The 14,535-nt window shown below is 32.5% G+C and overlaps 3 protein-coding genes across 6 annotated transcripts; 1 reads left to right on the forward strand and 2 right to left on the reverse strand.

The window, feature by feature from the left end:
- Positions 1-5,979: 5,979 nt before the first annotated feature.
- On the forward strand, positions 5,980-7,245 carry LOC130974310 (dirigent protein 18-like). The gene is made up of 2 exons (XM_057899123.1): positions 5,980-6,433; positions 6,741-7,245. The coding sequence occupies exons 1-2, from the start codon at positions 6,040-6,042 to the stop codon at positions 7,136-7,138; spliced, it is 792 nt and encodes a 263-aa protein (XP_057755106.1). The 5' UTR covers positions 5,980-6,039; the 3' UTR covers positions 7,139-7,245.
- Positions 7,246-7,442: 197 nt separating this feature from the next.
- Positions 7,443-11,882, reverse strand: LOC130974311 (stromal cell-derived factor 2-like protein). 3 transcript variants are annotated; one of them, XM_057899126.1, is made up of 7 exons: positions 11,645-11,882; positions 11,302-11,381; positions 10,591-10,679; positions 10,188-10,328; positions 9,866-9,915; positions 9,635-9,767; positions 7,443-8,172 (listed from the first exon to the last, which is right to left on the reverse strand). In XM_057899126.1, exons 2-7 carry the CDS (start codon positions 11,330-11,332, stop codon positions 8,158-8,160), a joined length of 459 nt encoding a protein of 152 aa, XP_057755109.1. In that variant the 5' UTR covers positions 11,333-11,381; positions 11,645-11,882; the 3' UTR covers positions 7,443-8,157. The 3 variants fall into 3 exon arrangements, with proteins under 3 accessions (XP_057755109.1, XP_057755108.1, XP_057755107.1); XM_057899125.1 differs by having other exon boundaries at positions 7,444-8,130; XM_057899124.1 differs by having other exon boundaries at positions 7,444-8,136.
- Positions 11,643-13,046, reverse strand: LOC130974312 (uncharacterized). Of its 2 annotated transcripts, none has more exons than XM_057899128.1 (2): positions 12,495-13,046; positions 11,643-11,722 (listed from the first exon to the last, which is right to left on the reverse strand). In XM_057899128.1, exons 1-2 carry the CDS (start codon positions 12,862-12,864, stop codon positions 11,667-11,669), a joined length of 426 nt encoding a protein of 141 aa, XP_057755111.1. In that variant the 5' UTR covers positions 12,865-13,046; the 3' UTR covers positions 11,643-11,666. The 2 variants fall into 2 exon arrangements, with proteins under 2 accessions (XP_057755111.1, XP_057755112.1); XM_057899129.1 differs by lacking the exon at positions 11,643-11,722 and adding an exon at positions 11,770-12,014.
- Between the last annotated feature and the right edge of the window lie 1,489 nt (positions 13,047-14,535).

Raw genomic sequence — 14,535 nt, forward strand, 5'->3', positions numbered from 1 at the left:
TGAACATGGAGTATTTGTTTTAAGATTATGAAAAGAACAAAATGAATAATCAAAATTATTTTTCATTATAGAAGAAAATACACATGAGATTAAAAATGTTATTGCGTTGATTGGTCAATATGCAGTCAATTATTTATACAAAGAACTATGCAGGACTAGTGAACAAACGGATTATTTATGGGTACAAAAAATTCTATGTGACAATGGCATTCTTGTTATGAAATATTTTGGATGAAAAAACATATATTTTTTTTAATTTTTTGCTGAATTAGTTGAACATGGATTAAAATACACAAGACGGATGGGAGTTCAGGAAATGGTTGTAATGTTCTTAAATATGGTTGGTCATGGATTGGATAATGAGATTATATAAGAAAAATTTCAATATTCTAAAGAGATAGTAAGTAGACATTTTCATGAGATATTGGTTGCTTGCTTGAGATTGTTTATAAAATATATTAAACTATTGGATCCTAAGTTTTAGAATGTTCATAGCAAAATAAAAACGACCAACTGTATTGGCCATTTTTTTAAAAATGCTATATGAAAAATTGATGGTACTCATATCTCATGTGCAATTAGTTCAAGTGATCAACCCAAATTTATTAGAAGAAAAGAATATCTAACACAAAATATAATAGTTGTATATGATTGGGACATGTGCTTTATTTTTGCTTTACTTGAATGGAAAGACACTGTGCATGATGCTTGTATATTTGACAATGCTATTATAATTTCTATCATAAATTTTTCATATCCTCCTCCAGATTAATTTTTACCATATTCTTACAAATAAGCTATATTTACTTAGTTATCATATGATATGTAACTAATTTTATTGTTCATTATATAAATATTATTTGGTAGATACCGGTTATTTAATACCAAAGGGATATATTGGTTCATATAAAAGTGAACACTATCATCTTGTAGATTTTAGTCATTTTCTGGATTTATAAATCATAAGAAGTGTTTAATTATTATCACTAAAGCTTAAGATGCACAATAGAAAAGACTTTTGTAGTGTAAAAAAAATAGATTTGCTATCATGCGATACATGCCTAAGTTCAAAATTGAAATTCAAGTGCACATAGTGTGTGTAACTGTAGCTATTCATAATTTTATTAGAAGACATTTTGAAACAGATACTGAATTTAATCAATATGGCACATGCAAATATTTTTTATGTGAAAGATAATAGTCATGTTGGTGAAAATTCTGATAAACTTTAACTATTAGCTCTTTTGTAGAAATAGATCGTTTTCGAGATTCAATTAAGGATCAAATTATTAATTACATGCAGTAGAAATAATGGTATTGTTATGTACTAATTTTGTGTAAAATATTATTTTTTATGTATTTTATTAGTGTTTTATTTTTAAATTTAATATTTATTTACATTAACATATTAAACTATTAGTTTATTCATATTATTTTATTTTTAGTATAAAATATATTTTACTAATTTTTATATGTTACTTTAATTTAGTAAGTAAATATTAATTTTATTATAAAATTAATTAGAAAGATCTGTTTAAATATCTAAATTAAAATGATAGAATAATATAAAAAAATTATTTAAATTGATGTCTCTTTTAGTAATTTTTCATCTAAAAGTATTTTTAAATAGTATAATCTAAACAACATTTATTTTATTATAATCCATTTTGATATAAAGATTGCCAAACATAAATCATGTCAACACAAACTTACTTTTTATCAAAATCAAATTTGTAAAATCAATTTTATGTAAACTCCCATTTATAAAAGGAGAGTCTACATTATTTGAATTCTCACTAGTATGACTGAAACAGAAGAACATAATGACTGTAATGAGAATAATAGTAAGGAGGAGTAGGTGGTGCTGTTGGAGAAAGGGGATATCTCAAAGGGGGTTAATGCTTGTGCTAATTGTCTCATTGGCAAATTCTTCGCTAACAAACCTTTCTCTATAGGAACTATGGAGAATGCTCTACGGGGCATATAGAGTAAACTTGAAGTTTTTCATGTGAGTGATAAGGATAGCAATAGATTCCAGTCCCTTTTCACTAAAGAGCTAGATGTCATAAGGATTGAATGTAGATCGTCATGGTTGTTCAAAAATTATGTCCTCTATGTCAAGAGGTGGACTGAAGATTGCAGCCCTTATAAGAATCAAATTGTTAATTTCCCACTTTGGGTAGATATTTGGCCTTATCGTGTTACTATTCAGAGAATGTTTATTCCTATTCCCCCTCTTACTTAAGGGGTATAAGAAAGTTTAGTCAAGGCGACCAATTAGGGTAAAGTGTTCATCCATATTTTCAACAGAACCGAGATATGGGCCCATGACCATGTTTACTTCATCTTCAAAAGCAAGCATCTTGGCTCTCAAAGCCTTAGGCAACTCTGGATCCTTTTCTACCTCCTTACAAAAAAAAAAACCAATGTATTTACTTAACGTTGATCCCTCACATACGTTGACCCATAAATATGGCTTAGTGTAAAACTTCTTATTAGTCCTATCAAATAGATAAAACCTACATAACATAATAGCATGCCATCATGAGAACTACAAGCTAAAACCACTACTGTCTTATTTCAGGAGGGACTAGGTTGTTAAGAACCGAGAAGAAGATCGGTTCTATTAAGGACATGTCGTATTGATGAACATCCCAAATTAATTAGAAAACTATCAAATCCTATCATTACTAAAGATAAAGTCTAGATTTTCAAGTTAATCTGAAGAGATCGCTTCAATTAGAGATGAAATTGCCCGATCTTGCTTTTCTTTAATCCTAGGGGGCAATTTGTTGGTTAAGATATACTTTCGAAAGAATAAGCTAACTCGAAATGTTGGAGAGATGTTAAGAAGGGAGCAGAAATCAAAGAAACATGTACCAGTGTTAAATGGAAGTTGTCTGACGTGTACTTGATTTTGATACCTTGGTGAATCAGGAAAATAATTCGAATAGAGGATCGAATGGTGCTTTCGAAATGGGGAATCGAGCGGTTATACAAAGAAGGAAGTTGAAGGCTTTTCTCTGAGTTGGAAATTTATTGGTAACTTTCATTAGCAAAAGAGAAGGAACGTTTACCAAGGAATGCACATACAAGGCAGCACCATGCAATTAATGGTTGGTTATAGAAAGTAGATTATAAATACTAGCAAGTTCTAGGAAATAAGGGTTAGAACTTTTCTTCAGAAATACACTCAAGCACACTCACATCCCCAGTGAATTTCTGAGTCTGCATTCGAGTTTGATTTCTGTAGGGTTCCTTCCATTGTCTTTAAATTTCCATTTACACTTTCTGTAAAACTGTACTTTTCCTGTCCAATTTATCTTTCAAGCAATGTTTAATTTCTTTGTCCAATTTATATTTTAGCGTCTTTAATTTCTATGTCAAAAGTCCTTTGGTTCAGTCGAAGGCATTTTACTGCTTTGTTTAAATTCAATGCAAACTATTTCGATTTCAGTCAATTTACTTTTCGAATCTTTTCTTTTACACTTCTTTTATCTACACCTACTATATATCCTCCTGCATCGTCTAGTGGTTGGGAGGCTTCTATATCTATATTTATTTGTCAGTAATTATGTTGTTAGTTTCGTTTTAGTTAGAGAGGTAAATCGCATTCAACACCAGTATATTTTTTTAGCATGTCGAGCTTCGATATCTAAAATTGGAGAAGTTGGCACTTGCTTTAGTTTCAACATCTAAAAATCTTAGAAATTTTTTTCTTAAGTCTTCTTAAGAATAAATATCATTATAGGATTAAGTTACAGAAAAGATTTTGTAAAATACAAAGACCCATAATGTTTACACAGTAATAGTGTTGAGAAGTCTGTAAACTTAATAACTTAGCTCAAAATGTTATCCTGGTTTTGAGTTATTTCAAAAGATGTTATCAATTCAACATATATTATCCTCAAATTTACAAGAATGCAATCTAAACTATAGATGTACAAGAAAGCCCTAGATAAAAAACTATAAGTATAGACTATCCTCAAATTTACAAGAATGCAATCTAAACTATAGATGTACAAGAAAGCCCTAGATAAAAAATTATAAGTATAGACTTATGCAGTGAAGAGACAAATGAAAAGATATATAAGTAGATGCATCTTTTCTGCTCATTGTGGATTTGTTTGGAATAAGTACTATTTTGATTCATATGGTTTAGTGTGAAAATCAAAATTATTTCTAATTTTTTTTAAAATCGTCCTTAATATTAAAATTATTTTTAAAATTATCCCTTAAACAAAATCATCCTTAATGTTATAGCTTGTTAGAGGAAACATAGAGCAATATAATTTCTTTGTTGCTCTTCTTTAAATTTTTTCTTTTCTACAGCGGAAAATGTTGCTTGATTTTCTGGCATGATAAACTCTTTGTAAACAGCATTCCACAAGTCTTCTAATTGTAGAAAGCATAGTTGTCAGAACCGAATCGGTGATCGAACCGGTCAGGCTACTGGGTCACTGAGTCACTGGTTCAACCGGTGGGTCACTGGTTGAACCAGTTAACCCGGTCCTATGTAAATAAAAAACAAAATATAGTAAAAAATTTAGAATTAAAAATTTAAAATACATATTTTTACTAATATTTTAAAAATATCTAGCTATTCTAAACAATATGGAACAGAAACAATAAGTATTTTGTTAATTTTACTCTATCATAAATATTTTTATTTTATTTTTATATTAAAATAAGTATTATTTTTGAATTTTAATAATTTATTAATTAGTTTATATCTATTATACTATTATATACTACAAGTATATATTGAAAAATAATATTAATAGATATTATATAATTATGAAAAAAAATAATAAGTGAGTTTATAATTACTGTTAAATAAAAATATAATTAATTTAAAAATGAGTGAGCTTATCATTAAAATTAAAATAAATTAAATAAAAGTAAATTATTTACTGAAAGATATTAATATGTATTTTAATTTGCATATATGTTAGTAATAGGCAAGTTAGCTTGGTGGATGTAGCTACCTTTTATTTCCTGGAGGGATGGGGGTTCAAAGCTGCTTCATTTTGAGAAAATTTTAAATTGTTTCGGTTCGGTCGGACCGGTTGCTATCGAATTTGACTGGTTTCTACCGGTTTTTTGTGGGTTTGACCGGTTCGCACCGATTCTTAAACTTGTGCGGTCCAATCATCGGACCAGATCGACATAGGGTCTGGTTCACTGGTTTTTCGGTCAAACCGGCCGGTCCGGTCCGGTTCTGCTAACAATGGTAGAAAGGTTTTTATTTGAGAATGTCAATCTTCGTAATTATCTTATGACAATATGACATGGAGATATTGATGGTTGAGATAGTCATGTTATGGAAAATATTTTATTTTTTGAGTGGGTTATAATGTGGTAGATATGTATAGTTGATAAGTTAGAAAGAAAGATTTTACGCCCAATAGATGATCGAATGTAGCTCTGATGCTACTGTTAGTTTTATGAAATAGTTTGATATTAGTTTAGTGTATTATGGACTTGAATATTGTAGCAAGGATATTTTTGATGAATAAGTAGTTTAAATAAATGGTTTGAGAAATTTGATAGTTATATTTTTTATTGAGTTAAGGAGAGAGTACAAATGCTAATGAAATTTGATATGTTTATTAGTTAGTTACAATGAACTCTATGATAGCCTATTTATAGGCTCTATAAATTGATTCTAGATAATTCCAAATTTTAGATATTTCTAGTACTTGATTTATTTAGTTAACTTCCTCAATATTTAACTATATGATATCAGCATTTAAAAGAAAAGAAAAGTTGATGATAGAGATTAAAATGTTCACTATTCCTGAAAATTGAGTCTCGTTCCAATTTGGTCAAGGTACAACTAATCTACTACTTAATTTAATATTAATTTCAAAACAACTTCATTACACCAATCCCATGTCTCACAAGTCAACTACTTCCGGCCCATGCACTCTTATGTCTTTATTTCCATACTATATAACTCCAAGCTAAGGAATCGAATTTTATTTCAATCATCCAGTCCAACATAATCCATTCTTCAATAACATAGAAAACATCTATATGGATCAGAGCCTCTTCATCCAAGGCAATATGTCCATGGGAGCATTATCTCCACTATTATCCCTTGTAATGATGCTTATTTCTTTAACAATCATGGCAAGAATGCCAAATGCCACGGCTGCAGTTAACCCTGTTCAAGCCACAGGAAAAGAACCAATCCTTGAGTTGTTCATGCATGACATTCTTGGTGGAAGCAACCCAACAGCTAGACCAGTTACTGGGTTACTTGGGAACATTTACAATGGCCAAGTTCCTTTTGCAACCCCAATAGGATTCAAAACCCCACAAGTTGGGACTCCCATTCCCAACGCCAACGGTGCTCTTCCCACTGTTAATGGTGTTTTTGGTACCCCCCTCGGCACCGGCCTGGCTGGCACCACCTTTGCGGCAAATGGTAATGTTAGAGAGATAATAACTAAGTTAATTTATTTAACTTAATATCTATAATTTCATGCTTATAATATAAACGCAGCAAGTTTTGATCCGAGAATGAATATGCAGTACGCAATACGCTATACGTAAAGTATTATGTGAAAAAAATTTACTCTGGTACGTAGATGAATTAATACACTAGTTACGTAGCTATGCTTATTACATCTAAAATTACATAATTATTCTAATGGAACAGTATTTATTAAATGCTAAATAAGATAATTTTAGATTGTTTAAATTTATTTGAGTCTTCCAAACGTTATTGGCAGGAAATAGTAACGGACAGTTACAGTTAGGACCTGATGGGTTGGGACTTGGTTTCGGCACAATAACTGTGATCGATGATGTTTTGACGGTGCAACCAGAGTTGGGATCGCAGATAGTTGGGAAGGCTCAGGGGGTTTATGTTGCAAGTTCAGCAGATGGGAGCCGGCAAATGATGGCATTCACAGCACTGTTTGAAGGAGGGGAGTACGGTGACAGCTTAAACTTGTACGGACTGTTCAAGATTGGGAGCGCCATGTCGAAGTTATCGGTGATCAGTGGGACTGGGAAGTTCAAGAATGCCAAGGGCTTTGCGGAGGTTAGGAGTCTCATACCACCAGGGCAGATTGCCACTGATGGTGCTGAGACATTGCTGAGGATCACTGTCCATTTGAACTACTAACAAAACTCATGTGGAATAAAGGGCAAAGTTGGCATTTTGTTATTTATTGATGATGATAGTAAGATTCAGTCATGTGTTTTTGTCAAATTCGAATGCAGATTGTATTATTTGAGTTGTTTCTTCTGAGATTGAATTAACAATCAATATACATACATTCTTGGCTTTTAACCTTTTTGCTATCTTTAATTAAAACTTGTATGTAGGCCTTTCTCTAAGAATAAGATGTCACTCAATAATATATTAACAAGCAAAAACGAAGAGTAAATATATGCATCTATTTATAATAGATAAAACTTGACATAATCATTATTATAAAATGAGGTTTGGACATGTTCCAGGCCTATAATATAAGGAAAAGTATATATATAGTGAACAATGTAAACAACTGTCTAAAAAAAAAATTGACTTAAAATTTAAATTTTTAATTAATTAAATAATTATTATCAAATTTTAAAATTTAAAATATTAGAATTAGCAATTAAACACATTCACACTACGTACGGTTATTCCAAATCCCACCATAACCATAATTCCAACGTCCGCGCCAATCCCTCTCAGGTCCACAACCATATCCCACCGTCGTCGCCGGAGATAGTCGTTTAGATGTAGAAGAACACTGCTGCCCCCACCTCGCTGCCGCACCAGCTTCTCTTCCATCCCTTTTCAGTACTGCCGTTTTGCATTCCACCAGCTTCTTTACCAGCATCGATCTCTCCATCAACAGTTATCATTGTCGTCGTCGAGCTCTTGACGCTGTCGCTGTGTCGACCACCAGCCTCGTTCAGCGTCGTCATTCAGGTTGCCGCTGTCAGCTGCTGCCGCACGAGTGATGCCGTCGTGTGCGTTCCCCATGCGCCACTGCAACTATCTCACGTTCCACGGGCGGCGTTGCTGCTGCCTCGCTATTCGTGGGCGGCGCTGCTGCTGTCTCGTCGCCATCCTCCCTCTGCCGCCGTGGTTCTCCTGCTCCTCTTCTTTCTCTTCTTCCTCTTCTTCTCCTTTTTCGGATGTGATTCACATTAATAACAAACATCCTATTTGTATGAAAAATAAACATCTTGTTTGCAGGAGAAATAAATATCTGGATTGGATTTAAATAGATAGAATGATATTTGCTGGATATTTATTTTACTAGGTATGTAGATGATTATTTTTATTCTAAACTGACGTTCTTGATGGAGAAGAAGCTCGACGTCACTGAGGCTGGCTAGGGAGGGAGGGATCGACAACGCAATGAGGGTTTGGGAAGGGATATGCGGCGGTAAAAGGGTTAGAAGGTGAATGGTTAAAATATAAAAGGTGAAAGTAGAATTTTTAGAAGGGTAATTTGTGATGGACTATTTGTTTTTTTTTTTGCTTTTTTGCCTTTCTATGAGTCAAGAATATAGCCCATTGTTCACGTTGTTCATAATTTTCGTTATCTAACTAGCAGAGTCGATAATATATAACTTTGTTATCTTAAGAAGATTTAATTATTAATAGAGATTTATTTTTATCAAAATTATTAAAGAAATTAATTAATAAAATATTTAAAAAGAAGAAATAAATTTTTGATAAAATATTAAAGAGTCATTAAAATTGATTTTTTTGACTATTAAATTAGCCATTAATATTTAAAAATATAAACTAAAGTATATTGTTAGATTATTAAATTAAAAAAATTAAATCACAACTAGAAAATGGATTAATACAGACAGATTTAGTCTTTATTATAGATGAATTTTTGGTTATTGACGGATTTTCTTAAGAAATACATATATACGTTGTAAATTTTCTTCTAAAACTATGTTATATTGGACATCAAAGAAATGGCCCATTAACATGTTGTGTTTGTGGAAATTCAATAATAAAAATGTGACTTTCTATCGAAATTGGGGTACAAAATTGGAAATTAAAGAAACACAAAATTGGATTCTATAAAAAACAGAACAAGGAAACTCAAACCTTTCTTCAGAACTCACTTCATGATTCATACCATTACTAATGTACTATATATACTCATTTATATTATAACTAACCTTTATACTACTAATTGGATTATTTTACCTAGCCCTACAATTACTAATTAAGAAATTAGGCCAAATTGGACTTTTGAATCTCATGATCATAACATAACATTTCCTGTTCTTCACAAGTCAAAGCTAAACTTAATAAAGAGCAAACCTTATACCAAAAACAAAGAGCACAACATTTTCATGTCCCAAAAAAAAAAGAAGCATTACATTTTGTTGTTGAACTAAATATACAAGTCCCAAGAGCTTCACATTTAAATTAACTTTCCATTTAACCAGCATAAGATTGATTTGTTGACAAATTAGTCCCTCGACAATTTATAATTACACTAGTACCGAAAAGATTAGAGTGTTTCATTTTAGTGTTAAGCGAATAACTACTTTGTTAAGTAGAAGCAATACCATAGGATAATTATGAAGGCATGTATGAGTGCACTAATAAGAAGTTTTTTTCACAGAAGAAAACATTCTTAATTATTGTTACCTCATGGTGTCCCCCAACAATTCTTGATGAGTATGTCTTATCATGACTATGTAGATAGCCTCCAGTTTTCAAATGTTGAAGCCGAATCTTCTGATCTTGTTTCCAATTCTTCCCACTTCCTTCTATTAGAAGCCTAAAGGAAAAAAAAATTGAAATACTTATAATTTATGAAGCATCTTAGAGAATGTTAAAATCTAAATATTCTCACAAAAATAAAATTTAATGTCTCACTTCCAATTGTCTCCTTTGTCCGATACAGAATCGTCTCCATAGCAACTCACCTATATGTGCAGTTCCACTTGAAAAATATTAAAAAATAAATTAAAGAGACTTGTTCCTTTGCAAATTGCATCAATGATGAAAACTATTTAGATATAATCACTCATTCTATTCCATAAATAAGCCGTTTCAACTTTTCTAGTATATTTATTTATAACTCAATATATCAAGATATAAATTGTATCTGAATATATTAATCTATAAAAGTAATAGAAGTATTAATAGACTCCTTATGAAAATATCAAAGAAAGAGAGTAATTAATGAACAACTAACCTCAAGATTGTTTGAAATTGGGGAAGCATGCATATGGCTGTGAAGCCATTTTCTTGTTCCCAAGTGCTGCAATCTAATAATTGTTCCACTTTTAATGGTATCACCTTGTTTGGCAGAACTCCCTTTTTCAGGCCTAACAATCTGCAACAAAATGTTAATGCCATGTAATTTTTGAGAACTACAACAACTACTATTCCATCATGTTATTTAGCAATTAAGAATCTTAGCTTAGAAAAAATGTTATTATGACCATTAAGTTTCAATGCATATGTCTACCAACAAAAGAGGTTATTAGGTGTTCAATAGAAAACAAGAAATTGCCATAAAGTACCATTCAGAATTTTTCACCTGTATACATCATACAAATACAAAGACAATATATTCTAAGACAATATATTCTTACCTTATCCAAACAGTTCCCATATAATTGTTCAAAAGCCACAAATTCTGAAATTTGAGAGGAAATACCACCAATTTCTGCAGAACAAATTTCTGCAAGACCATAAAAATAAAAAGGAATTAAGAGAGGTACAGAGAACAATAGCCAACTCAAATGAATATAACACTTTATTGGTTGGCTTCGAACCGGTGAGTTACCCCAAGGCCATAGTGAAAGCAAAATTCAAGCAACATAAGAAAATAAATTTGTAGTCTATAAGTGTTCACTTAAAAAGAATATCAGGAATTAGCACACATCTGAAGAAGGATACATTAAAAACACAAGTGCAAGAAACAGAAAACTTATATTATTGGATGACTAAGCAGGAGCAAAAATCAAGTGAAGGAATGGAGCTAAACCAAAATAAATATAAAAACAATGTGCACAAGGGATTCCCCATCATCTATGGACTAGACGCAGCTGGGGTTTCATAAACAGTACAAATCATTGTTGTCAGAATGATGCAAGAAATGGAAATGGAACCTTTCTTATTACTCAAACAGTCACACATGTCTAGCTTCCAAATATATATACTAGCAAATAAATACATGCAGCGATTTTCTTAAATTAAGCTGTTAGTTACTAATAATAGTGTCAACTAGCAAGCGAAAAACCTCTAGTCTTAATCTAAAATCTAAATGACTATCACATATGAATATTATACAAGCAATGTACCAAGCAGATGAAGACTGTCAAGCAGGACCATTCCGGCAAAACGAGGATGGATTTTCCGGCACCCATATCCCCAGCAGAACCTGAAAATAAAAGGGATTTAGAGTATGAAAAATGCCCGGGAGAAGTTAATTTCTAATCTCTCAACATGTGAAAGGGAAGTTCTTTGAAGAGACCATGTGCTTTACACTAATAATGTGTGGATGATAAATAGGTCTAGTGTGAATGTATGACTTGATATATAAAATTTCTAATCAACCAATGTATCAAGGGGGAAAAATAGCACGGAATAATGGTAAAACAGAAAAATTATTAAAATGTATATAGAAGGATAAGATCACTGCACCTTGCTTTAGTGCAAATGGAAGCTAGAGATAATCAATTGCTTCAAGTATTAGCTCCACATTCTCTAGTAGTACCACTTCTAAATGACAACAAACATTCAACTTTAAAATCAGTCCACAAACAACCTTCAATTAAACATACATACATTAATCAATTGGTTTTAATGTCCATTAACTGCTAATGCACTATTCTGGTTTCGAAGTGAAATGATGTAGTCGATAACTAAAATTTGTCTGAATTCCATAGTGCTAAACATAGGGAATTTAATTTCCTGAAAATCAACTACAGTTGTGGGAAATAAGTGATGAGTGATAGAATCCGATTCCTCCTTTACTTCTATACTCCTCCAAGGCTGCATCAAGCTTTTTAGCCTTGCAAAATATAATGATGAGTGCTTCAGTGATCATTTTATCCTCTCAAGCATTCAATAAGTTCACATGCTTCTGAATATCTAGCAGATGAGCTATATGAACCCAAAATAGATAAAAAAAATCTCATGATCTAATTCATTACCATTGCTGATAGAAACTTTCAACATTTTAGCAGCATGATCACAAAACAAATAGAAAACTACAATGGTAATAATCAGCTAAAAATACACATACTACAAAATACACCAAATAAAAATACAGTAATAAAGGAAACAGCATTTCAAATTCCCTTTATTTCCTAACTATAACAAAAAATGGCTAAAAATTTCTCTTTTTCTTGTAAGAAAAATATTAAAGCAACACATATAATCTAAGAAACTTTTTCTTTTTCTTTTTTGTCTTTTTATTACAGAACTCACAGTTTACAGCAACGAAAACCCAAAGCACAAAGCCATAACCACGAAGATGATGTTACCGTACCTGACGCCGTCAAACCTAACAGCGCCGTTACCGTCGTCAGCGCTGTCATCGGCGGCATCACTGGGCGAATCCGCAGGCGCTGATTCCTCATCTGCCGGTGCGTCGGCTGCCTTCTGCTTCTACTTCTTTCCCTCTTTCTTCGGGGATGCAGGAGCGTCCGCGGCGGCTGGCTTCGGTGCAGGCGCGGGCGAAGGAGACGGAGCCAGGGCCTTGAAAAGCTCCCTGGGAAGTAGAACCTTATCAATGGTGTAGATCGCGAGCGGGTCTTCGTCAATGAGCGTGCCAGTGATCTTGGCAGTAACAATCTTGGTCTTGAGCGTGACTTGATCACCGTCATTCTGCACGGTGAAGTTGAACTTGTTGGCTCCATCGAGAATCGAGATCGAGCGAGATCGAGATCGAGATCGAGCAAGAGCGAGACTGGGAGTGAAATCCAACGAGATCGAAGCAAATGCGCGAAGGAATAAGTGATTAGATCGCAGTGTGAGTGAGATTTGGATGTGAGGAGTGAGAGATTTTGATTTTGTGACCTAGAAGGTTTGCTTGAATGCTTGTTCCTGTAATTGTGAATAAATAATTAAGGATAGGTAACATTTAAAAAAAATACGTATTTGGTAACATTTTAGCATAAATGTTACTTAAGCAATTTTGTTATAATTACTAACATTTTAATAAATGTTTAGAGGTAAATGTTACTAAATGCCTATAATGTAGTAGTGTATCCAGAATAACCATCTAGGTACTAGGGATAATAAACATCTGATATCCTACTGAATCGAACATTCCTAAATTCCCATTGTACATATTGTATAAATACTTTATTGCCTCCCTATACTTTCTCTTGACAAAAATACGTCTGAAAAAAAAACAAAATATTAACGGTAACACCCTATTTCACAGAGATTTACTCTTAAGTCGTAAATCAAAGGTGGTGAGGTATTACGACACCTAAAAAAAATAGATACATAATATACTAATATTTGAAGAATAATAATATAACTAAGATCCTGTAAAAAAAATTAAACAAAATTAATAGCCATTATTCAAATACGATATGTTAACGTAAGAAGTGTTGTAGACAGGAGCAACACACAATTTCTGGAATAGGATACATAAAAGTTACTAGTCTCGACCCATGAAGAAAAGACCGGCTAGAATATTATAAAACCAAAAAGTATACAAAATAAAAATCCTGTTTCTCCAAATAAAAACCTCTAAGAGAAAAATACAATAAAATTTTCAAAAGTTGAGAAAGTTCTAAATAAACCAAAATAAACTTCAAAAGAGTCTCCTTCGTTGTGCCAACAGAATCCTGCACACTCAGCGAGATGCATCACACCCTGCATCTGAAAAAAAAAATCCACGACAAGTGAGAACTCAAAAGTTTTCAGTAGGATAATAGTTCTAAATAAACACTATATAAAGAAGCATGAACCCACTAAGCAATCCTAATCCCCAACTTCACAGAAGTTCCAGCCTAGGGTTTAACTAATCCTAATAGGGTTAAGTCACTAAGTCTCAGCTCCATAATTGCCTATAGTCTTAATCATATTCAATTCAGTAATTTCAATCACAAAGATAGCAATACAAGACAAACACAAGTAAAGAGCAAGTATGGCAAGTATTTCAATTAGAAATTAAATAGGAATATACATTTAGACAAATCAAAACAAATATTTATACTTAAATAATAGCAAACAAATGCACATGATGCATACCTGTCCTATTGGCCATGAGCTTACTTGTCGGTTAAAAATGTAAAAATCCGAGACATACGATAGCTAACCTAGACATTGTCTCATTATTGAGCATCCCCAGGAGGAATATAAACGAAGGAGAGTGTCTTTCTACCTTCTCTGTGAGGAATTAGGAAGGAGTGTGTCTTTTCACATTTGAAGGAGTGTGCCTTTCCACCTTGCAACCAGAGAAAAATGAAGAAAAACAATACGAAAGAGAGTGCCTTTCCACCTTCCTCACATCGACACTACAACAAGAGAGAGAATTCTTCGTCCTCAACTTGTCTATTCGTGAGTGGGCAAAG

The sequence above is a fragment of the Arachis stenosperma genome, chromosome 4 (assembly GCF_014773155.1).
Source record: "Arachis stenosperma cultivar V10309 chromosome 4, arast.V10309.gnm1.PFL2, whole genome shotgun sequence".
Lineage (NCBI taxonomy): Eukaryota > Viridiplantae > Streptophyta > Magnoliopsida > Fabales > Fabaceae > Arachis > Arachis stenosperma.

Coding starts and splice junctions, on each gene's coding strand:
- LOC130974310 (XM_057899123.1), top strand. CDS start 6,040: ATGGATCAGAGCCTCTTCATCCAAGGCAATATGTCCATGGGAGCATTA. Junction 6,434..6,740: donor CACCACCTTTGCGGCAAATG/GTAATGTTAGAG, acceptor CGTTATTGGCAG/GAAATAGTAACGGACAGTTA.
- LOC130974311 (XM_057899124.1), bottom strand. CDS start 11,332: ATGGTCCTGCTTGACAGTCTTCATCTGCTTG. Junction 9,916..10,187: donor CAATTTCAAACAATCTTGAG/GTTAGTTGTTCA, acceptor CTGCACATATAG/GTGAGTTGCTATGGAGACGA. Junction 8,137..9,634: donor TTGTTGGGGGACACCATGAG/GTAACAATAATT, acceptor CATCCGAAAAAG/GAGAAGAAGAGGAAGAAGAG.
- LOC130974312 (XM_057899128.1), bottom strand. CDS start 12,864: ATGGAGCCAACAAGTTCAACTTCACCGTGCAGAATGACGGTGATCAAG. Junction 11,723..12,494: donor GTTAGGTTTGACGGCGTCAG/GTACGGTAACAT, acceptor GTTGTCATTTAG/AAGTGGTACTACTAGAGAAT.